This window comes from Sceloporus occidentalis, unplaced genomic scaffold, assembly GCF_023333645.1.
Source record: "Sceloporus occidentalis isolate IW3139 unplaced genomic scaffold, rSceOcc1.0.p SCAF_8, whole genome shotgun sequence".
Classification (NCBI taxonomy): Eukaryota; Metazoa; Chordata; class Lepidosauria; order Squamata; family Phrynosomatidae; genus Sceloporus; species Sceloporus occidentalis.
This window is the reverse complement of record NW_028316988.1, coordinates 31,955,875-31,979,692: the sequence shown is the minus strand read 5'-3', so window position 1 is coordinate 31,979,692 and position 23,818 is coordinate 31,955,875. Positions and strand designations below refer to the sequence as shown.

The window sequence follows — 23,818 nt, the reverse complement described above, 5'->3', positions numbered from 1 at the left end:
AATAAAATATTAAATATTAAATAAAAACATTAATAGTGATTTTACGCATTTTTCCTGAGATACGGACGAGGCAATAAAGTCATGGATGCAAACAGCGTTCTTTGTCTACATTTTATTGTCCGGGTTCGAAAAAGCTTCTTCCGCTTCGACTACATTCATGGGGTCGGAATTGGGAATATTACTCTTTATTAAATATGCATAGATTAATTAAACACAGCTACAGTACTTCGGAAACGAGGGAGGCGGGTTTGAGGGCGCACCAGCGTCCCCAAACGCCGAAGCGGGAATTTAATGTGCAATGTTCCGCTGGCGGCAGCCCTTTGATCCAAGCCAAAACGCGTCCGGATTGATAATCAATAATAATCAATATTATTATAATCAATAATCAAGAGGTCGGAGGTCTCGAAAAGTGCTATTGGGGTTGGGAAGGCTTAGGGAAATAACAACGGAGGTGATAAATTGATTGATTACAACAGAGTCGGGACGCAAAATTGCGCCGCGCCATTATGGCGGTCGGGTCGCGGTTCCTTGGATGTGGCTCCATCCGGAGGATCCCTGCAACTTCAAACCTCATCATCATCATCATTATTAAAATGTAAATAAAATTATATAGAGAAAATAAATAAGCAAAGGAGATTAATATTATTAATATTATTATTAATTATTTATATTATATAAATATATAAAATATATAATGATGGAATAAGGATGGAAGATGGAAATATATATATATATATATATATATATAATTAATTACATAAAAATGGCAATTTTCATGTGAAAATGATTTATATATGTGTGTGTGTGTGTGTGTGTGTGCCATTTTTATGTAAGGGACACCTTTTTAATTATCAGTTGCATATAATGGGATTTGGTGTTTTTGGGAATAAACCCCAGCATAATTAATTAATTAATTAATTAATAATCATAATCTCAACTGCAAGACTTTTTACATATGCGTTATTAATTCATGGATAATTAAAATGCTCCAAAGAGGTTGATTAGAAGGTTTAAATGATATGGTTCCAAATCTTGTGTATAATAATAATAATAATAATTTTCATATATATATATATATATATATATATATATATTAATAGATTAATAATTAATAATAATAATAGTTATATTATATATAAATATATAAAATATGAATAAACTATTATTAACTATTATATTAATAATAATTATTTATATTATATATATTTATACAAAATATAAATAATTATTAATTATTCTATTAACAATAATAATTTATATTATATATATTTATAAAAATATATCATAATTATTGTTATAATTTATTGTAAACAATTTATATGAAATATAAATAAACTATTATTATTAATAATTATAATTATATTAATAATTATTATAACATACATTTATATAAAATATAAATAAACAATTATTATTTTAATTATCCATGAATTAATAATGGATATATAAAATGCTATATTTGGAATAATAATAATATTGCAATATAATTCATTATACATTACCCAGGTTACGAAATTTTCAGGATACGAAAAAAATTAATTTAAAAAAACTGTTTCGGGTTAAGAAAGTTTTTTCGGGTTACGAAAAAACTTTTGGTGCTTTTCGGCGCGATTTCGCACCAAAAAGCGGCTTTTCCCCATTAGCGCCTATGGGGATTCGGCTTGCGAAAGCCTTTCGGGTTACGAAATTGACAGCGGAACGAATTAATTTCGTAACCCGAGGCACCACTGTATTATATGATAAATTGGTACCAAATTGAACTTCTCTCCATTTATTCAAGTCCCTTCTCAAACTACAAATCCCAAGGTTCCTTTGGACGGAGCCAAGGCTTGTTATTATTAGATTTGAGGGTGGGAATGGGATATGGGAGGCCAGCTGTGGTGGCGGATGCATATGTAATGGGAGCCGCGATTGAGATTGTGCGGGGCAAGGGGAGGTATGGAGGTAGGAATGTGGATAGGTGTTTGAATGGAAGGAGAGATCGATGTGTGATACCTATCTGTCCTTCCTTCCACTTTCCTAACCAAAGAGGCCTGAGGGTCAGCCCAGTCGTACCACAAACCCTGTTGCTGCTCCTATGCAACGCCAGGTCTATAAAAAATAAGACCCACATTATGTATGATCTTCTACAGGATAAAAGCTGTGACCTGGCGTGCATTACTGAGACCTGGCTGGGGCCTGAGAGAGAGGCAGTGTGGGCCCAGGCCCTTCCAGCCGGGTACTCAGTTAAGGACCAGATCAGGTTAGGTGGGCGGGGTGGTGGTGTTGCCTTGGTCCATAAAAACATCCTCTCCTTAACCAGGATCCCAGTCCAGAAAACAGATCACATCGAATGTATTTACCTGTCCCTGAAGGCCAGAGACAGTCTGGGGATTCTGTTGGTCTACCGGCCACCCCGTGCACTAACAGACTCCCTAGCCGAGCTGACACAGCTGGTCTCGGAACTGGTGTTGGAGTCCCCTAGGCTTATTGTCCTGGGGGACCTCAACATCCCTTTCGAGGCCAGTGATATTCCAACTGGTGCGGCTCGGGAGTTCATGACTACCATGACAGCCATGGGCCTGTCTCAATTAGTCTCAGGGCCAACACATTGTGCTGGTAATACTCTTGATGTGATCTTCAGTACGGACATGGAGGCTCCGTGGGTAGAGATCTCTAATGTCTCTCCCTTGTCATGGACGGATCATTTCCTGGTTGAGGCTAGAATCAAGGCTTCTACCATTAACCCTCCCGGGGGTGGTGGACCTATTAGGATGGTCCACCCTCGAAGGCTGATGGAACCCATAAGGTTCCAAGAAGCCCTAGAGGGGTATACGACTGGTTCTGACGGCGATTCTGTTGATGCCCTAACCGACACCTGGGATACTAATCTCTCTAGGGCTATACACAGTATCGCTCCCAAGCGTCCTTTCCGGCCTGCTTCCAATAAACAACCCTGGTATACGGAAGATCTCAGGGAAAGGAAGCGGGTCGCGCTACGACTAGAGCATAAATGGCAAAGACATCAGCGCTTGTCTGACAGGACACTCCTTCGCTCTCATTTGAAAGCTTATGGAGTGGCAATAGGTGCAGCAAAGAATTCATTCTATGCTGCATGTATTGCGTCCGCAGAGTCGCGTCCGGCAGAGCTGTTCAGGGTTGTGAGGGAGCTAACTCGGCTCCCTCCCACCCTGAGCCTTATTTTGGAGTCATCTAAAGCCTGCTGCGACGATTTTAACAACTTCTTTGCGGATAAAATCTCTCGGATAAGGGCTGATCTCGACGCCAGTATTTGTGCAGATCCTGCAGGAGAGGTGTCTGAAGCGTCCGTGGTCCCTGTTATACTGGATCACTTTGAGTTTGTTAGTACCGATGAAGTGGACAGGATCCTCCGAAGTGTTAGGAGGACGACTTGCTCTCTTGACCCCTGTCCCTCATGGCTGACAGCTTAGGGGGGAGATGTGGTGCGACTTATGTTGCATCGCATAATCAACACATCTCTAAGTGAGGGTCAGTTTCCATCTAAATTAAAATTAGCAGTGGTTAAACCCCTGCTTAAGAAGCCCTCCTTAGACCCCTTGCTTCATAATAATTATAGGCCCATCTCGCTGCTGCCTTTTTTGGGGAAGGTGATCGAGAGAGCAGTCGCTTTCCAGCTTCAGTCGATCTTGGACGACACCGATTTTCTGGACACATTTCAAACCGGCTTCCGGGCGGGCTATGGAGTTGAGGCTGCCATGGTCGCTTTAGTTGATGATCTCCGTCTGGGCATGAACAGGGGGAGCGTGTCCCTGTTAGTGCTCTTGGACATCTCAGCGGCCTTCGAAACCATCGACCATGGTATCCTTCTGGGACGCCTGAGGGAGTTGGGAATTGGGGGCACTGCTTTGCGGTGGTTCCGTTCCTGCCTCTCGGGCAGATCCCAGATGGTGGAGCTGGGGGACTGTCGCTCTGATAGGAAGGCCCTGACATCTGGTGTCCCTCAGGGAGCGATTTTGTCCCCTATGCTATTCAACATTTACATGAAGCCGCTGGGAGAGATCATCCGGAGACATGGGGCGTGGTGTTATCAGTATGCTGATGACACCCAGATAATTTTCTCTATGTCTCCGGCTGATGCAGTAACTAAGGATGGCATCTCTCCTCTAGATGCCTGCTTGGCGTCGGTAATGGGCTGGATGAGGAAGAACAAACTCAGTGTGAATCCAGGGAAAACGGAAGTACTGGTGATAGGTTCCCCGGTTTCGGGTAGTGAGATCTGTCACCCGGTCCTGAATGGGGTCACGCTCCCCCTGAAGGACTCGGTGTGCAGCTTGGGAGTGCTCCTTGATTCGTCGCTCCAGTTAACTTCTCAGGTGGATGCGACGGTCAGGAGGGCTTGTTATCAGCTTCGGCTGATACGCCAGCTGCGTCCCTACCTGGACCGAAAGGACCTTGAATCTGTTGTACATGCTTTGGTAACCTCTCGATTGGATTTCTGCAATGCGCTGTACATGGGGCAACCCTTGTACCAAACCCGGAAGCTGCAATTGGTGCAGAACATGGCAGCTAGATTGGTCGCTGGTAGTTCCAGGTCGGACCATATAACACCTATTTTAAAAGACCTTCACTGGCTGCCTATTCGCTTCCGAGCTCAATACAAGGTGTTGGTTTTGACCTATAAAGACCTAAATGGCTTGGGCCCAGGGTACTTGGAGGACCGCCTCTCCCCATATAATCCACCTCGCACACTCAGAACTTTCGGGACTAAATTGTCGGAGATCCCTAGGTCTAACTTTGTACGGACATCACAGAGGGCTTTTGCTATTGCTGCCCCTTCACTCTGGAATAAGCTCCCTGCAGAGCTTCGTTCCGCCGCCTCATTAGCTGTCTTCAAGAAACAACTGAAAACGTATCTATTCCGGCTGGCTTTCCCACCTTAGATTGTCTGTTTATTTTCCTGCCCTCTTTTTTTCCCTTTTGACCCCGGACCGATGTAAACTAATTTTCTCCTTTTCCTTGCCCTTGACATGTGTATTCTATTGTTTTCCTGTTCCTGTTTTTTGTAGTAATGTTTTTAACTGTTATATTGAATTTTTATCCTGTATTGAAATGTTTTAAAAATTTGTAGGCCGCCCTGATCATATCTATGGAAGGGCGGGGTAGAAATAAAATTTATTATTATTATTATTAAGGCGGCGAAAAACAAATGCCACGTGGCGGTTAAAGACCTGCCACCGCGTCTCCAGTGCTTGAGGACTTCCCCCTGAAATATATCCTCCAGCCCCGTTAACAAAGGAAAAAAATAACGAAGCGCCCTCTTTTGCCGTATGAAACGCGCAAACGCGGACTCCATTTTGGAGCAGCAGCAAAAAATATCCCAGTCTCCAAAGGCAGCAGCAGCAGGAAAGTGAACAGAAGTGGGGAAAACAGGGTAACGGTCAGCGGTCACTTCTGTCCAGCCGCGTCCGTCAATCACGCCCAGGAATCTTCGTCCGCTGCGCCGGACTCCGCCGCTTTTGACGGATCGACAAAAGGCGAGAAGGTGTTCTGGAAGGAGGCCCACGGACGTCCAGCCGCCGCCGCCATGGCAGCCTTGTAGCTGCGCGGTGTCGGGATCTTGGATGGCGTCTTGTCCGGCTGCGAATCAGTGCGCGGTTTGATCTGAGGGCGCAGTTTCGGCTTGTCGACAGAAGGCACGTGGTCGGGTTTGGACGTCGCTAACTGTTCGTGGCAGTCACTCAGGCCCACGTTGCTTTCGTTGGAGGAGCTGGACAGAGCCAGCTTTGGCCACCAAGCGTCCTCCGAAGCCTCTGCCAAACCATTGGCGAACTCGACCCGTTGCGCAATTTCCGAAATGCCGGATGTCTGCGCAGCGGCGGCATTCCTCTTGGACTCCTCTTGGAGGCCATGCTTGGTGAAGAAGTTGAGGGAGGAAGATGATGAACTGGAGGAACAGTAGGCCGAATCGGCGGCACCCTGGTCCGGCGCGGTTTGTGCAACATGAGGGCCGTCACAATGGCGTCTGAGGGACTGCGCCGGTTCTTCCTCCTCTTCCTCCAAACCCATCATTTGGGAGTTGGCCAGGAACTCCTCTTCCAAGCGGCGGAAAAGTTGCTGCTCCTGCGAAGGGTCCAGACGAAGCGGCGTCCGGAAATCCTGCGCCAAAATGTCGGGCACGCAGGTTGAGACGTCACGGACCCTTGGCGAGGCATTGACTATTTTCGTTGCAGGGAGAGACCCTTGCTGGTTGGTCAGCGATGGACTCCTGGACCCAGCCGGAGCCAAGTGACCTCTATGAGTGAAACGTCCGGATCCAGCCGCATCTTCGGCCCGTGCCCATGAATGTTGACCATCTTTCCCGCGACTGATAAGCAGCACCGATTCCTGGCTGCGAGCTCGAGGATGATGGCTTTGGACCGCAGCCATCGGCTTTCCGGTCCCGTTCTCCATCTTGGCGCCGCCGCATTCATCAACACTGCGCCTCCGCGTCCCCGGCGACGGCCTGAGCAATGGCGCCCGTTCTCTGGAATGGCTGCGGCCAACGTCCAGCTGCTTCTTGGCGCCGGGTCGGGATTGCAAGATGGAGCCCTCAGAGATGCGTCTTCCGGGGTCCTTACGTTGCGCCAAGATGGCGTCGTCATTCCGCCGCCGGCCCAAGGGCCCGCTCTGGATGGAGGATGCTGAAGAGTCGCTGTCGCCGGACAGGCGGTGCGGTCGCAGGGAGCTGGAGTGGAAACAATGTGAAACTGCTTAGATAGATAGATAGGTAGATAGATAGATCAATTGATCAATCGATTGATGGATAGAATATGATTCATGTGAAAATTGGTGGAATATGAATAATATATCCTCATTTAAATGAAAATGGAATAAATATTTTATATAAAATATTAAATATATAATATACAATATAATAATATATAAATGTATAATATATAAATATAATATAATATAACATAAATTATCATTTTTCACATTAATTATAATACATAATGTCAAAAATGATGGACTATGAATAATAAATCGTCTAAATGAAAATGGAATAAATATTCTATATTTATATAAAATATAAAATATATTATAAATATAAACATATAATAAATATATATATAATATAATATATAAATATATATATATATAATATAAATAAATATTAATATATATAAATGTATCACATCAATATATTATATAAAATATTATATATATATATATATATATTTATATATACACATATATATGTAAATATATATCGCATAAATATATTATATAAATAAATATATAAATATATATTATATAAACAAATATATTATATAAATACAATATATAGATATAGAAATATATCACATAAATTTATTATATAAATATAAATATATAAAGATATATAGATAGAATGTATAACTATTAGATATATATATATATATAAATATATGTGTGTGCGTGTGAGTGTGTGTGTAAATAAATACTATATAAATAAATTATATATATTATAAATATATAATATCGGGGCGCTCTTTACCTGAGGCTGTTGGGGGCACGGGATTCGCACGCGGCCCCGGACCCCCTGGAAGGGATAGCGGAGGAGCTGTGTCCAGCAGCTCTGGACCTGCTGGACCCCCCATCATGGCCTGGGATCGGCGTGGAGCCGGACACGTGTCTGGGAGGCGTGGAGTCCCTGGGTCCCTTCACCGGACATCCAGGATGGAGCCCCTTGGAGTGACTGGCGTCCCCTCCGGCCGGGAGCCGCTTCTCCCAGAACCGGGGGTGACCCATGGCTTCGGCCCGACGCTGGATGCCAGGACTGGACGGTTGACTGCCCGGGGTGGCCATCTTCTGCGGGGAGAATCCGAAGCCCCGCGTCTGCGTCAGACGGTGCGCTAAAAACGAGAGTTGAAATGAGTGGACGGAGGCGGCCAGCCCCCGTACGCCATCTTGAGCTAAAAAAGGGGTCCCACCGACACCCCCAGACTCACCTAAGGAGGTGCATCGGCAAGGGTCATGCTTATCAAGGTAATGCTCCAGCGTGTCCCATCCGCCGCCAACGCGAACCATGACATGGCTCCTCAGGACCTTTTACGGGATGGAAAGGAAGAGAGGTCATGCAGGAATACATAGAATAAATATATAATGTATAAATATATATATATATATATATATATATATATATATGAAATATATAATATATAAATATATATTATAAAATACATAATATATAAAAATAAATATAATAAATATAAATATAAAATAAATATATAAATATAAATATATAATATATAAAAATAAATATATATATAATAAACATATTAATATAAATATAAAATATAAATATATATATAAAATAAATATATTAATATAAATATATAATAAAATATATAAATATAAATATATAATATAAAAATAAATTATATTAAAGCAAAGGCGTTTTTGAAGGTGGTTTGGTTCCTATGTATTCCTGCATGGCAGATACGTATTCCTGCATGGAAGATGGTTTGGATCCTATGTATTCCTATGTATAATAAGAGGAGGAAAGGGTCGTTAAAGACGTCTAATTACCCGGACGAAGATGAGGGCGTTGGAGTCTCCCACTTTGTATTTGCCTTCTGAAACCTTGACCATCGGGAACTGAGAGGGACAGGTGCAGTGGCCCAGGATCTCCCTCACCTGCGGAGTAACAAAGAAAGAAAGGAAATAACATTTATTATTATTATTATTATTATTATTATTACATTGTTTTGCTTTGCAACCAACATTAGAGAAACTGTTTGGAAGGAGCGAGCTTTTTTCCTGCTGCTCCAGAGTCTGAAACGAGAAATAATAGGATTCAATATCACAAAATTAAAATCCGGTTTGCAAAATTTAAATTTTTAATTTTAAAAAATGCATTAAAAGAATGCGATTAAAACTATGCACAGAGCCTTGGAAAAGTTTGATACGAATCAGACAGCAATAAGATCCCAAATATTTGGGAAAATTAATAATAATAATAATAATAATAATTTATTTCTCCAAATATTTGGGCTCTTAATGCTGTCTGAGGCAGGTTTCAAATTTTTAATATATTTTAATAATTATTATCATTTACATTTTAATTATTATTATGAATTATTATATTTATTATTATTATTAAATTTTTATAAATTATAAATTATTATTGTTATAGAATTTAATTATTATTGTAAATTATTATATTTTATAAATTTTATGATTATTATTATTATGAATTATTATTAATAATAATTTTTATAAATTATAAAATTTATATAATAATTATTATATTTTATAAATTGTATAAATTATTATACATTATTATTATACATTATTATTATTATAGCATTAATTAATATAAAATGTAATTAATTATATTTTTATAAATTGTATAAATTATAATAAATTATTATTACAAAATTTAATTTATAATTATTATAAATCTTTATAAATTTTATAAATTTTTATAAATTATAATTATAAAAGTTAAGAAATTGTAATTATTAATAATTATTAATTATTATAATTATTATATACATTTTATGAATTATTTTTATTTAATTATAAATTATTTTTATATAAATTTAATTATTATTATAAATCTTTATACATTTTATAAAATTATAAATTATTATAATAATTATTATTATTTATAAGTTATTACAAATTATTATACATTATTATTATTATACACATTTTATAAATTAATTATTAATATAAAACTATACATTTTGTAAATTATTTCAAATTATTATTATTATTATAAAATTTAATTTATTATCATCATAATTTTTATACATTTTATAAATTCTATAAATTATTATTATTATTATTATTATTATTATTATTATTATAAAATTTAATAATTACAATTATAATAATAATTATTATTTTCTTCCCAACAAATTAAAAACGCACAAACCCACAGTTAAAACACAACGCAGAGCAATTGTTATTTGTTGCCTTGGGTAAAGGCCCAAGCGGTCATCAGAAGCAGCGGCTCCATTCCGGCGGTTTCAGGGGTTGCATTGGTCACTCGCACACAATGTCAGGACAGCGGCCAAAGGGATGGATGCTCAATGGACACTCTGTCTCCAGGCCCAAAAAAACGGACACAGAAGTGGCCGTTGTTGAACCCTTGGCAAGCTTTCCAAGGAACTGGCTCAATGCCATGAGAGGCTAGGCTTCTAAATGCAGGGAAACAGTTTTCTGCCATGCAGGAATACATAGAATCCTAGAGTCGGAAGGGAGTACAAAGGGCCATATGGTCCAAACCTCTTCTGCCATGCAGGAATACATAGAATAATAAAGATGGGACTACTCATGGCCCTATAGTCCAACCCACCTTCTGCCATGCAGGAATACAGAGAGCAATAAAGATGGAAAGGACTACTAAGGGACATAGGGTGCAACCCTTCCTAATTTAATGCCATCCGCAAATTTAAGTAACCAGAACCACCGAATCATTGTCTGTTATGCAAATGTTGAATTAACGAGTTCCCACCAATTCCTGCTTTAATTAGGACCAGCTTTTATATATTTACATTTCCTATTAAATCGCCCCATTGGCATCGCAAAGGAAAGCAAATGCAGATAAGGCTGGAGATATACCCATCCATATATATTTATATTATATCTGCATTTCCAATTAAGTTTCCAGCCCTGAAGCATGCAAAGCTTGCACAAAGTGTATGCAAAGGTGTGCAAAAATTGCCTGCAAATGTGCGCATGCAGCAAAGTGTGCAATTATTCAGTTCCTTCAAAAGGGGATGTATTAAAATAAATGGCAAGACTTGCCCATACAGAATAATAGGAGAATATTTGCCCATTGAGAATAATGGAATATAAAAATAATATTATTTTGGGGTTGTTCCCACTAGGTGAAACCCCGCGTTCTAAATCGAATCCAAGGAGTGGCGTTCCTATTAGGATCCGATTTAAACCTAGAACGGTTCTAGAGCAACCCGCAATCGTCCCCACTACAAATCGAATCGTAGAGCGGGATAAAAATTTAAATTGAGTTTTCCTCATTTAACGCGTGTTAAAAAAACACTAGGGTCCGACCTACGTTTTTCCCTTGATTCGAGTTAGGAACCGGAGCATTTAAATAGGAACGACAGCCTTTGAAATTGCGTTAGATGAATGGGAGGAGCGGAGTGCGATGGGGCTGTCCTTGGGGGAGTTGCCCTTTCTGTCCCCATCCGTCTGGCTGTCGCCATTTTTGCTTCCCTCACCCCTTTGTCCGCTGTGGTCTTTCAATAAGAGATAAGGATTATTTTTATTTTTTATTTTAATGGTTTACAGGCGCTTAATCTCTTCAGCGCTTTAAACACCTGAAGTCCCGGCTGCTCAAGGCGTCCCCCGGTGGATTGCAACCTCCCCTCTGTGTGGGGAGAGCCCATTTCTAACGGAGGAGAGGCAGGAAGGGAAGGCTCCTCTCGAAGAGGCATTCCCTGCCCGCTTGGGCTCTGATCTCGCCCAGGCAGGGAAGGGAAGGCTCCTCGCGAGGAGGCATCTGATCTCGCCCAGGCAGGGAAGGGCTCTGATCAATGCGGGGGGGGATAGAGCCTTTCTCCCTCCATTTCTCAAATGGAATCTGCCTTCTCCTCCAACCCTGGAAAGAGAATCTTTGGGAAGAGTGCTCCCTCCCTGCTTTTCCAGCAGCCTCCTTCATTGATCTCTGGGCTCTCTGAAGGGATTCTCCCATAGTTCGTCTGGAAAGAGCTTCGCTTTGCCAGAAGCCTCTCCCATTGATCTCTGTACTCTCTGAAGGGATTCTCCCTGGCTGTCTTGGGAGACAGGATGCTGCCCTCCAAAACCTATCCCATAGTTCCTCTGGAAAGAGCTTCGCTTTGCCAGAAGCCTCCCCCATTGATCTCTGGGCTCTCTGAAGGGATTCTCCCTGGCTGTCTTGGGAGACAGGAAGAGGGGATGCTGTCATGGAAAACCTATCCCATAGTTCCTCTGGAAAGAGCTTGGGTTTCCTAAATTCGCTTTCCTAAATTCGCTAAATTCACAAACAGTCAATGAAATGGAAACGATGCCAAAAGATAAATCGCTTCCAAATATTCCGGATTAACGTTACGTCATTCTGACGTACTATTGATTGACAGCTCCAAATAAGGTATGGAGGAGAAGAATCGCTTTATTTAAACACCGATTTCATGCCAAGTAGGAACGCTTGCAGGTAAAAACTTCGATTTAAATAACCAGATGGGAATGATGAACAAAGCGATTTGGATAGCGGGATAAGAACAGTGTTATTTTGAATCGATTTTATTAAAAACGTTGTATTTTAAATCGTTTCAAATCTTAAGTGGGAACAACCCCATTATAATATAATAATAATATAATATTATATTATTATAAAATAATATTATTATAATATAATATAATAATATTTATTATAATAATATTCTTATATAATTATAATAATAATGGCAGGAAAATGCCTAACTAAATATTAGAATAAGAGAGAACAATAATATAATATAATATAATATTATTATTATAATATAATAATAATATAATAATATAATAATAAGGGCAGGGAAATGTCTAATTTTAAAAATGTAAGACGCTCTGATAGCTTTTAATGGCTGAAGAATGGCATATAAATAATAATCATAACAATAATAATAATAATTATTATTATAATACTTGCCCATAGAAATTAATAGGATAATACCTGTCCATAGAAAATAATAGAATATTTGCCCCTAGAGAATAATAGGAGAATACTTGCCCATAGGGAATTATTATTATTATTATTATTATTATTATTATTATTATTATTATTAATATATAATAATTATTTACCTTTATAAAAAATGTAAGCTGCTCTGATGATAGCCTGTAATGGCTGAAGAATGGCATATAAATAATAAATTATTCATTATTATTATTATTAGTAGTAGTATTAATAGAATACTTGCCCATAGAGAATATAATAATAATAATGATGATGATGATGATGATGATGGCAGGGAAATGTCTAATTAAAAAAATGTAAGATGCTCTAATAGCCTTTAATTGTATAAATAAATAAGTATAAATAAATATTAAATAAATAAATAAATAATTACAAATAAATTCTATATTATTATTATTATTATTATTATTATTATTATATTTGCCCTTTTAATAGGATTAATAGGATAATTCCTGTCCATAGAGAATAATAGGATACTTACCCATAGAGAATAATGGGAGAATATTTGCCCATAGAGAATAATAGGGGAATAGTGACCCATAGGGAACCATTGGGAAATACTTCCCCATAGAGAATAATAGGAGAATATTATTATAATTATTGTTATATTATTATTATTATTATTATTATTATTATTATTATTATTAGGGCCAGTCCTAGTCCTAAACTTGCAAATCCATCTTCGCAGCGACTCCCAGAATCCTGGCATGAAGAGATTAATTAATGCCGGGACCAATTAGGCAAAACCGTTGACGACGCTGAATATAAACGAGGCGCAAATAATTTGGCGCATCCCTGGCTTTGCTGCAGAGACTGGCGCATTTGTGGCGTCTGGCGCAAGTCCAGCACCCGAAAGAAGGGGCGAAGGGAAGCGCATATTTTTAGACTCCAGCTGTTATAACATCTGCCGCATGGAGCCACTGACTCTAGTGTTCTATGTATTCCTGCATGGCAGGAGGCAATCGCTTCCAGATTTGCCACATGAAAACCCTTTCTTCTTCCTAGGAGGCCTGAAAGCATTGTGTCTTTCTTTCTTTCTTTCTTTCCTTCCTTCCTTCCTTCCTTCCATGAAAAAAAGAATCCTAGAGTTAGAAAGGAACTAAAACGCCATGCAGAAATACATAGGATCCTAGTGTTGGAAGGGACTACTAAGGGTCATAGAGTCCAACCCTCCTTCTGCCATGCAGGAATACATAGAATAATAAGGATGGAAGGGACTTCTAAGGGCCATAGAGTCCAACTGTTACCCATGCTGCTTCATATAAATTTTGGTATAAATGATAGCCCTTAATGACCCCTAGATGAACTCTAATAGCCTGTCCACCATTGCCAGCAAGGCATGAGGACATGTACACACACCCCTGAGGGGCACCCACGTCATCATATCTAGAGAGTCGCATAAGAGGATTATCATAGGACCAGGAAGAGCAAATATTTGCCTTGCCTGAGGCTTTTGCCCCCTCCCCAGGTCTGTTGTCCGAGCAGCTTAAGACCACTAAGACAATCAGACAGGGATATCCAGGTGAAAAGAAAGTAAATAAACACCTTTGTTCTCACTATCAAGCACCTTTGCCAGAAGCAAGATTTTGCCTATAAATATCATCAGATTTGCCTGTTCATGGGGCCAGTCTGGACTTCAGGGGGAAGCTCTGTCCCCTTGAACCCTGACCTGGCTCCTGGCTCCTGGCTCCTGGCCAGTCATTCCATGGCTGAGCCTCATGCCATCCTCATCATATTCCATTTGGATTCCTGGAGGGAGTCTACATTCTGGTACGTATCACCCCAGTGATGCCTAAAATCCTATTCCATGCTAACCTATGCTTTTCCTGAGCCTTGTATGTGTGTGTGTATGCTAGTGGATCGTATGTGTTTTTCCCCTTATAAATAAATTGGTTATTAATTCTAGAAATCCATCTCAGCTTTACTTATTGGGATCCCCTGGTCTACTCCGTATATATATTGGGAGACGATTCTGTACGGGCCGTCGTAGCAGGCCCTCCTCTTGCAATATTTGAGCTAATAACAATAATAATAAAATTCCCCTAACGGACCCTTGGCTACACAACCCTCCTTCTGCCATGCAGGAATACACAGAATAATAAAGATGGAAGGGACTTCTAAGGGCCCTATAGTCCAACCCTCCTTCTGCAATGCAGGAATACATAGAATAATAAAGATGGAAGGGACTTCTAAGGGCCATAGAGTCCAACCGTCCTTCTGCCATGCAGGAATACATAGGACCCTAGAGTCGGAAGGGCCTACTAAGGGTCATATAGTCCAACCCTCCTTCTGCCATGCAGGAATACATAGGACTCTAGAGTCGGAAGGGACTACTAAGGGTCATATAGTCCAATCCTCCTTCGGCCATGCAGGAATACATAGGATCCTAGAGTCGGAAGGGACTACTAAGGGCCATATAGTCCAATCCTCCTTCTGCCATAGAGGAATACATAGGATCCTAGAATCAGAAGGGACTACTAAAGGCCATATAGTCCAACCCTCCTTCTGCCATGCAGGAATATATAGAATAATAAATCTGGAAGGGCAAGCAAAGGTCCTATGGATGCCAAATCTTTTGTGCCCCCCCTCTGATACCACATTTTGTGCCAATTCTGCCTTGGCCTCCCATCGTCCTGCTCTTTGGCATGGAAGGGTTTGGTCACTTTCTGCTGGACGTCTGGACGTCCGGCCAGCCTCCTTGCCTTGAGTCAAGGGACTTAGCGAGGAACCAGGGCAGGGAAGGAGGTTTAAATTAAAAAGGCTTTTAGATTATGGAGTCAAAAGAGGTCAGACACTGCTATTCTGCCCATAATCCAGATGCAATGCAGCCATATCTGGGAGCAGGGATGGAAAACACACACACACACACACACACATACATCTTGGAGCAGGGTTGAAAACAGATGTAGATATAGATATAGAGATAAAGGTGTGTGTGTGTGTGTGTGTGTGTGTGTGTGTATATATATATATATATGCAGATCTGAGAGCAGGGTTGGAAATAGATAGATATCGATATAGAGAGATATGTTAGATATACCATCTGGGAGCAGGATGGGGAATATATAGAGATATAGACATAGATATATATAAAGAGATATGCATATGGGAGCAGGGTTGGAGGACCCAGAGATTCCTAGAGAGGACACTCTACTAGGCCTTTGTAGCTCCTCCAGGGCAACTCTATGGTCAACTTAAACTAAAAATGGCACTGAAAGGCCTAGAGATTCCTAGAGAGGATGCTCTACTAGGCCTTTGTAGCTCCTCCAGTGCAATTCTATGGTCAATATATACACACACACATATACAAGCACATCTGGGAGCAGCATTGTAAATACAACACACACAAAGCATAGAATACATAGGCTCCTAGAGTTGGAAGGGATCCTAAAGGGCCAGCCTTTGCAACCCTGCTCTTCTGCCATGCAGGAATACAGAGAGCAACAGTTTGTTTTCCAAGATAATGAAACTTTTTATGGCCCTTCGAAAGCAAAAAGGTATCTACCCAGTTTGTCTGAAAGGGATGTTTTGTGAGTCACACCTCACAACGGGTTTCCACTTGCAAAGGAGTCTGGAGCTAAGGATAAAGCCGGCAATTTATTATCCAAAGGCAATTTATTATCCAAAGGTGTTCATTTTGAGACTGCCAAGAGGAGGAGGAGGGGAGCCACGTCTCCCAAAACAACCACCTGGGAATGATAGTTTTGGAGGATTCGCCTCTATGCTATGAGCAAAACCCTAAAAAGAAAACGCATGCCGCAAATGGGCGCATGGACAACCCCAAAAGTGCTTTGCAACGCGTGAGGGAAGCATGGCTTGGTGGCTTCGCTAAAACACAGGGACATGGGATGATTTTGGATTGCAATTCCCATCAGCTTTAATTAAAGCAGAGGAAGGAAATGGCCAAACCACCTCTGAGTCTCCCTGGAACTAAGAAAACCCTACAAAAATTAATGGGGTCCCCATTATGTGTATGTATAATAATAATAATATTATGTGTATGTACAATAATAATAATAATAATAATAATAATGTGTGTATAGATAGATAGATAGATAGATACACACACACACACACACACACATACAGACACAGATATATAGCCACCAAATTCCCATCTGATCTTGGGAGCTAAGCAGGATTGGCCCCGGATAGCCTTTGGAGGGAAGACCAGTCAATATATTTCCTTCCTTACCTAAGAAAACCCTATGAAACAATCAATGGGGTCCCCATATAAGTTAAGAGTCCCATAAAGGAAATATCTAGGCATCTGTAGGTCCTCCAGTGCAACTCTATGGTCAATCTCTGCTGGACGTCGGCCATAGAGTTGCACTGGAGGACCTACAGATTCCTAGAGAGAACGCTTCTCTAGGCATTTGTAGGTCCTCCAGTTCAACTCTATAGTCAGCTTCTGCTGGAAGCAGTTTTAAAACACACACATACAGAAGGGAGTTTCTTGGCTAAGCGGGGATTCGAACTCAGGCCTCATCATGATTTTTGCCCTCTAACCGCAACAACAATACAATGATTCATGCGTCGAGTCACAATGGGAACATTTTGTGGGGGAAGAAGCTCAAGATATACTGGAACTGATAAAAGGAACAAGGCCAACAAAATACGTATATTTTTCAAGGGAAAGAAGCCTTTCTGATAATCTCTTGGCGACGGAAGATGAATACTGAATCCCGAAACAGCTCAAAAAAGGAGAAAGAGAGGAAGGAGAAGGAGGAAGAGGAAGAGAAGAAGGAAATAGAGAAGGAGATGGAGGAGGAAGAGGAAGGGAAGAAGGAGGAAGAGAAGGACAAGGAAAATGAGAAGGGAGAGTATAAGGAGGAGGAGGAGGAGGAGGAGAAAGAGAATTAGGAGAAAAAGAAGGAGATGGAGGAGAAAGAGAAGGAGACGGAAGAGAAAGAGAAGAAGGAGAAAGAGAATTCAGAGGAAGAGGAGAAGGAGAAAGAGAAGGAGAATTAGGAGGAAGAGGAGGAGGAAGAGAAGAAGGAAATGGAGGAGGAGAAAGGGAAGGAGACGGAGGAGGAGAAGAAGTAGGAAAAGGGGAAAGACATTTAGGAGGAAGAGGAGAAGGACCACCACTAAAGCTGCAAAACCAAAATACACTTACGAAGGAGCCATGATGCATGGCGCCGAGTGCGAAGTACTCACCAACTCATCCAAATTCTTGAGGTCGCAGAGAGTCATCATCCTCTGAGTCCTGTTGGCGCAGATGGGTGACTGTGGCCCCGGATCCTGTCTTGCCGCTGCCTTCTCCGCCGCTGCCGCTGCCTCGAACACTCCGCCTCGCATCTCCTCCTCAATCTCCTCCTCCATCTGGATGAGCATCGGCGCCAGCATCCCAAACTTGGAGCCTTTCCTGGCGACTTCCAGGAGGCAGAGGACGAAGTTCTTCTCGTTCTTCCTGAGCACCAGGTCGTTGGTCTCGAACATCAGGACGTCCTGGATGCCCAGTTCCTGGCGGCACCACTGGATGAAGTTGGAGACGTTGTCCCGCGCCACGAAGGACCCCGGGACCACATTCTTGGACTGGAAGACCACCTCCTTCTGGGGGACGCGCATGGTGGCGGCGTATGGGCGCGACTGCTGGAACTCCTGCGCAATGCAGTTGACGTTGTTGGCATGCTGGCAGAGGTCAAAGCCCGTCTCCAGGACATCCATGAAGTTGTCCACCTGGACGTCTAGGTCGTAGAGCGTGTTGAGCCACTCCGCCAAGTCCTCCTTCATGGCGTAGAGGTACTCCTCGCTTGAGCGGAACGGGCGGATGCTCTTGGACGCCGCTGACTCGATGTTGCTCTGATCCACCATCTTGTCGTTCACTGGGGAGAGAGGAGAGAGAGAGATGTGGCGAAGGTCAGAGAGGACGGCCAAGCTCCCCCCCCAAAATGCACCGAACCTCCACAATCCACTTTGCGCAAGTGACCCCTCTAGGAATCTCTAGGTCCTCCAGCGCAACTCTATGGTCAATGTCTGGCAGAAGCTGGAGGGCCTACAAACGTCTAGAGAAGTGTTTAGAAATCTCTAGGTCCTCCAGTGCAACTCTATGGCCAACATCCACTGGAACTGACCATAGAATTGCATTGGAGGACCTACAAATGGCCAGAGAAGTGTCCTCTCTAGGTCCTCCTGCACAACTCTATGGTCTACTTCCAGAAGAGTCTTGCTGGAGGACCTACAAATGGCTAGGGAAGTGTTCCCTCTAGGAATCTCTAAGTCTTCCAGCACAACTCTATGGTCAACATCTGCTAGAAGTTGACCATAGAATCACACTGGAGGACCTACAAATGCCTTGAGAACTGTCCTCTCTAGGAATCTCTAGGTCCTCCATTGCAACTCTGTGGTAAAATTCCAGAATAGTATTGTCAGACTGCATCAATTCTATTTTAATTGGGGTTATCCATTGCCAATAAGGATGGACCATAAACCCATCATCCTCTGCTAAGCCCAAGAGACCAAACACCCATCAGGGTGATGGGTTTTGTAGTCCTATTTCCCCAAACTGACCTGGGTCACCATGATGGGGGGCTTCTGGGGGTTCCCCTGAAAGATGGGGGTCTCAGGACGGTCTCTTCGGGGGGTCCCCAGCCTCCTCCTCTCCTGGCAGCCGCCTCCATCCTTTGGCTGGGAAAAGACCCCTTCAGGCCTGGAAAGAGCCCACCTGGGCCATGGCTTCCTTCCCAACCTGGGGAAGAGGAAGAGGAAAAAGGAAGGAGGAAGGGTAGAGGGAAGGGAAGAAGGGAAGAAGGAAGAAAGGGATGGGAAGGAGAGGAAAGGAAGAGAGGAAAGGAAAGGATGGGAAGGAAAAGAAAGGAAAGGAAGGAGGGAAGGAGAGAAAAGGGATGGGAAGGAAAAGAAAATAAAGGAAAGAGAGAAGGAAGGAAGGATGGGAAAGGAAGGAGGGGGAAGGAAGGAGGAAAGGGATGGGATGGAGAGGAAAGGGAAGGGAAGGGAAAAGGAAAGAGGGAAGGAAGGAGAAAAAGAGAGGAAAGGATGGGAAGGAAAGGGATAGGAAGGAGAGGAGAGGGGAAAGGGAAGGAAGGGGGGAAGCAATGGAAAGGAGAGGAAAGGAAAGGGAAGGGAAGGAAGGAGGAATGGGATGTGAAGGATAGGAAAGGAGAGGGAAAGGGAAGGGAAGGAAGGAGGAGAGGAAAGGAAAGGAGAAGAGGGGAATGAAAAAGGAAAGGACAGGAAGGAAAGGAAAGGAAAAGGAGAGGACAGGAAGGAAAGAGAGGAGAGGAGAGGATGGAAAAAGGAGAGGAAGGTAAGGGGAAAGGAAAGGAAAGGAAAAGGGGAGTCGAAGGAAGGAGAGGAAAGAGGGAGGGAGGAAGGGAAAGAGGAGATGAAGGGATTGAAAGGAGAGAGGAAAGCGCCTGGCCTGGGAGGGTGGGCGACGTCTGGGCAAAGAGGAGGAAGATCTTTCCCCTTCTTTCCTTCCTCCCTTCCTCCTTTCCTTGCTGCTGCGGTCCTCCTCTCTCTCTCTTTCCCTGGGAAGGCAGGGAGCCTCTCCCCTCCAGAGTCTACGAAGGAGGAAGAGGAGGAGCCGGCCCTGGCCCTCTCTGGCCCTTCCTTGGCCCTGGGCCACATTGGGATGGAGAAGGAAGGGAAGGAGAAAGAGAAAAAGGAGGGAGAGAAGGAGAAGGGGAAGGAAGGATGGAGAGGCAAGGGAGAAAGGGACGGAGGAAGAGAAAAAGGAGGGAGAGAAAGAGAAAGGGGAGGAAGAGATGGAGAAGGAAGAGATGGAGAAGCCTCCTTGCAGCAGGGAGAGCATCCTCTCTCTTTTCCTCCTCCTCATCTTCTCCTCCTTTTCCTCCCCTCCTTCATTCTTTCCTTTCCTAAAGTCAATGGCTCAAAAGGGTCATTTTTAGTTAAAGCTGACCATAGAGTTGTGCTGGAGGAGCTACAAATGCCTAGCGGAGTGTCCTCTCTAGGAATCTCTGGGTCTTTCAGTGTGACTTTTAGTTAAAGTTGACCATAGAGTTGCTCTGGAGGAGCTACAAAGGCCTAGTAGAGTCACGCAGAGAATAGAATAAATGTGATTTACAGATATCAGTGAAAACTGTTACTGTGATTTTAAAATATCTGTGATTCAAAACTGTGATTTTCTGTGATTTCTGTGATCTGTAGACTACAGTGATACTGCTGCTACTGATCCAGAATCACAGAATTGTTTGCAGTAGTTACTCTTGTGACTGGTATGTGGAAGCACCTTTGACCTACAAAGGATTGAATCATTGATTTTCTGTTATTTCAGTGGTTCCTGTGACCTGGCCACTACTGTATTTTTATTTCTTAATTAATTTGTGTAATATTAAAATATGTATTTATGTTATTTAAATAACATAAAAATAATTGACATATTTTGAGGGGTTCGGACCCATTGGACCTCCCTGGCTATGCCCTTAGTAGTAAGCCAATGTATAAATCAACTTTTCTTACCACAATATCAGAAGAATTCAAAATAGTTTTTGAAAAGGTAACATCAATACAAACAGTTGGATGTTTGCTCTTCATATGTTTCTTTAGGTTGGAATTAGATGTCTTGAAAAATAGCTTGTTTTTACATAAATTGCATTCTGCAATACTGTCACTTTTTGGAGAAAAAAACCTCCAAATAGGACTCCTAAATTTCTGGGTTTTATACATTTTAACACACTGATTATTTATATAGCTATAACAGTCAGTCAGAGTTCCAGCAGTGATCTGTGAAAAAGCAGCAGTTCTGTGAAATCACAGTTTGGAGCTCAAGAACAGAATGAATCACAGTCACTGAAAATCACAGTTTGGCATTCAAGCCAGTCACAGTTCCAAACAGTGACTAAATATCTGTGAAGAAGTAACAGTTCTGTGATTCTATTCCGTCCTGTCTAGGAATCTCTAGGTCTTTCAGTGTGACCTTTAGTTAAGGTTGACCGTAGAGTTGCCCTGGAAGAGCTACAAAGTCCTAGCAGAGTGTCCTTCCTCTCTAGTAATCTCTGGGTCTTTCAGTGCGACTTTTAGTTAAAGCTGACCATAGAGTTGTACTAGAGGAGCCACAAAGGCCTAGTAGAGTGTCCTCTCTAGGAATAATCTCTAGGTCTTTCAGTGGGACTTTTAGTTCAAACTGACCACAGAGTTGCCCTGGAGGAGCTACAAAGTCCTAGCAGAGTGTCCTTCCTCTCTAGTAATCTCTGGGTCTTTCAGTGCGACTTTTAGTTAAAGCTGACCATAGAGTTGTACTAGAGGAGCCACAAAGGCCTAGTAGAGTGTCCTCTCTAGGAATAATCTCTAGGTCTTTCAGTGGGACTTTTAGTTCAAATTGACCACAGAGTTGCAATGGAGGAGCTACAAAGGCCTAGTAGAGTGTCCTCTCTAGGAATCTCTGGGTCTCTCAGTGCCACTTTTAGTAAAGGTTGACCATAGAGTTGCAATGGAGGAGCTACAAAGGCCTAGCAGAGTGTCCTCTCTAGGTCTTTCAGTGTGACTTTTAGTTAAAGATGACCACAGAGTTGCCCTGGAGGAGCTACAAAGGCCTAGTAGAGGGTCCTCTCTAGGAATCTCTAGGTCTTTCAGTGCCACTTTTAGTTAAAGCTGACCATAGAGTTGCACCAGAGGACCTTGGTATTCCTAGAGAGGACATATTAATCAAATCCGCAAATATCAAACCCACAAGTAAGGAGGGATGAGTGTAGTTCGTTGAGGCACCAGCCAAAAACCACAAATCCCAGGATTCCCTATAATAATTGACATTATTTAAATATAGGTACGATATTTCCTTTCTCGCGTCCCTTTGTTGACTCAGAAAACCCAAAATCCCCTTCCGCCAAAGAGAGAACGTAAGGAACACCGATTAGTTTTCCTCTAATAGGATTTCTTTCGGATAATAGGCTAAAACAAAATGGCTGCCTCCAGATTAAAGCCCCGGCGCAATCCCTGCGCTAATGTGATGGCGTGGAATATACGTTAAAAAGTAATCTGAGATGTGGATATGAACCTTCCTTTCTGCCATGCAGGAATACAGAGAATAAGGGAATTGTTTTAATTTCTCCCTTCCACTTGGAGAAAAACGAGGGAATAAACCCACAAATAGTAAAATAAATAAAGATGTATTTGCCTACTCACGCATTCGCAGATGGAAACACCGTTCTCCTCCCAGCTAAAATAAACACTAAATAATTAATGGCACTTCTATACCTCTTTTTCTTTCGCCTCGCGCAGGCCTTTAAATAATTCAGCACAACCTGTAATGAGAGACGCAAAAGGGAAGGTAAGATAAATACTTTCCAGAAGCAGCAGCAACATCTTTTGCCGGAAGACTTACTTTGAGCATGAGCCAACAGTGCGATGCTGCAGCGAAAAAGGCCAATGTGATTCTAGGCTGCATCAACAGCAGTATAGTGTCCAGATCGAGGAAGGTAATAGGGCCACTCTATTCTGCTCTGGATATTCCTCATCTAGAATATTGTGACCTTCTTCTTGGAGGAAGGCAATGGCAAAACCAAGAAAAAATCCTTGCGACAGGGTCGCCGTCATTTTGAAAAGACCTGAAGGCACGCTGCCATAACTAACAGTGGACTTCGCCCTCATGGCCCCATGTTTCTTTTGTCCAGTCAAACTGGTTGCGCAGGAAATTGTGGGGGTTTCTAAATGGAGGCTGGGTGGGCCCTTCTGTCACAAGGAGCGGCTTTGATTCTCTGTATTCCTGCATGGCAAAATGGAGTTGGACTATAGGACCCTTAGCAGTCCCTTCTGACTCTGGGATCCTATGTATTCCTGCATGGGAGAAGGAGGGTTGGACTATAGTGTATAGTAAGTTGTTGTTGTAAATGTGCACTCACCGGCTGGAGGCTGCCCATAAGAGCCTGTGTAGGCGGTCTGCCCATAAGTAGCAGTGGTCTGCGCCTGGGTGTAGTTGACGTCGGTGGGTTGCCCATAGGTCCCATAGCTTTGCTGCCCGTAGGCCTGCTGTGGGGAGTGAAAGGGTTTACTTCACCCATGTGGAGCTAAGAACTGGATGTATATAGATCATATCTATGACCATATCTATCTTATCTACAATCAGGGAGTGACTGTGAAATCCCTACTCCAGGTAGAACAGAATGTATGAGGGAAAACAACCTACAGCTTGCTATCAAGGCTTAGCATGTACTTAGTCTTTGCACAATTGCGACACACTGT

At 42.2% G+C, this 23,818-nt stretch overlaps 1 protein-coding gene across 2 annotated transcripts; it reads right to left on the bottom strand.

The window, feature by feature from the left end:
* Positions 1–1,536: 1,536 nt before the first annotated feature.
* On the bottom strand, positions 1,537–22,811 carry LOC149308532 (GAS2-like protein 1). Of its 2 annotated transcripts, none has more exons than XM_089535919.1 (6): positions 22,763–22,811; positions 17,816–18,483; positions 8,512–8,619; positions 7,932–8,028; positions 7,478–7,835; positions 1,537–6,685 (listed from the first exon to the last, which is right to left on the bottom strand). In XM_089535919.1, the coding sequence occupies exons 1-6, from the start codon at positions 22,764–22,766 to the stop codon at positions 5,434–5,436; spliced, it is 2,487 nt and encodes an 828-aa protein (XP_089392045.1). In that variant the 5' UTR covers positions 22,767–22,811; the 3' UTR covers positions 1,537–5,433. The 2 variants fall into 2 exon arrangements, with proteins under 2 accessions (XP_089392045.1, XP_089392046.1); XM_089535920.1 differs by lacking the exon at positions 22,763–22,811 and adding an exon at positions 19,169–20,124.
* Between the last annotated feature and the right edge of the window lie 1,007 nt (positions 22,812–23,818).

What these genes read in the sequence shown, in the direction of transcription:
- LOC149308532 (XM_089535919.1), bottom strand. An exon ending in TTGCCGATGCACCTCCTTAG is followed by an intron (nt 7,836 to 7,931) that starts GTGAGTCTGGGG and finishes TCTCGTTTTTAG; the next exon opens with CGCACCGTCTGACGCAGACG. An exon ending in CGTGCCCCCAACAGCCTCAG is followed by an intron (nt 6,686 to 7,477) that starts GTAAAGAGCGCC and finishes TTTCCACTCCAG; the next exon opens with CTCCCTGCGACCGCACCGCC.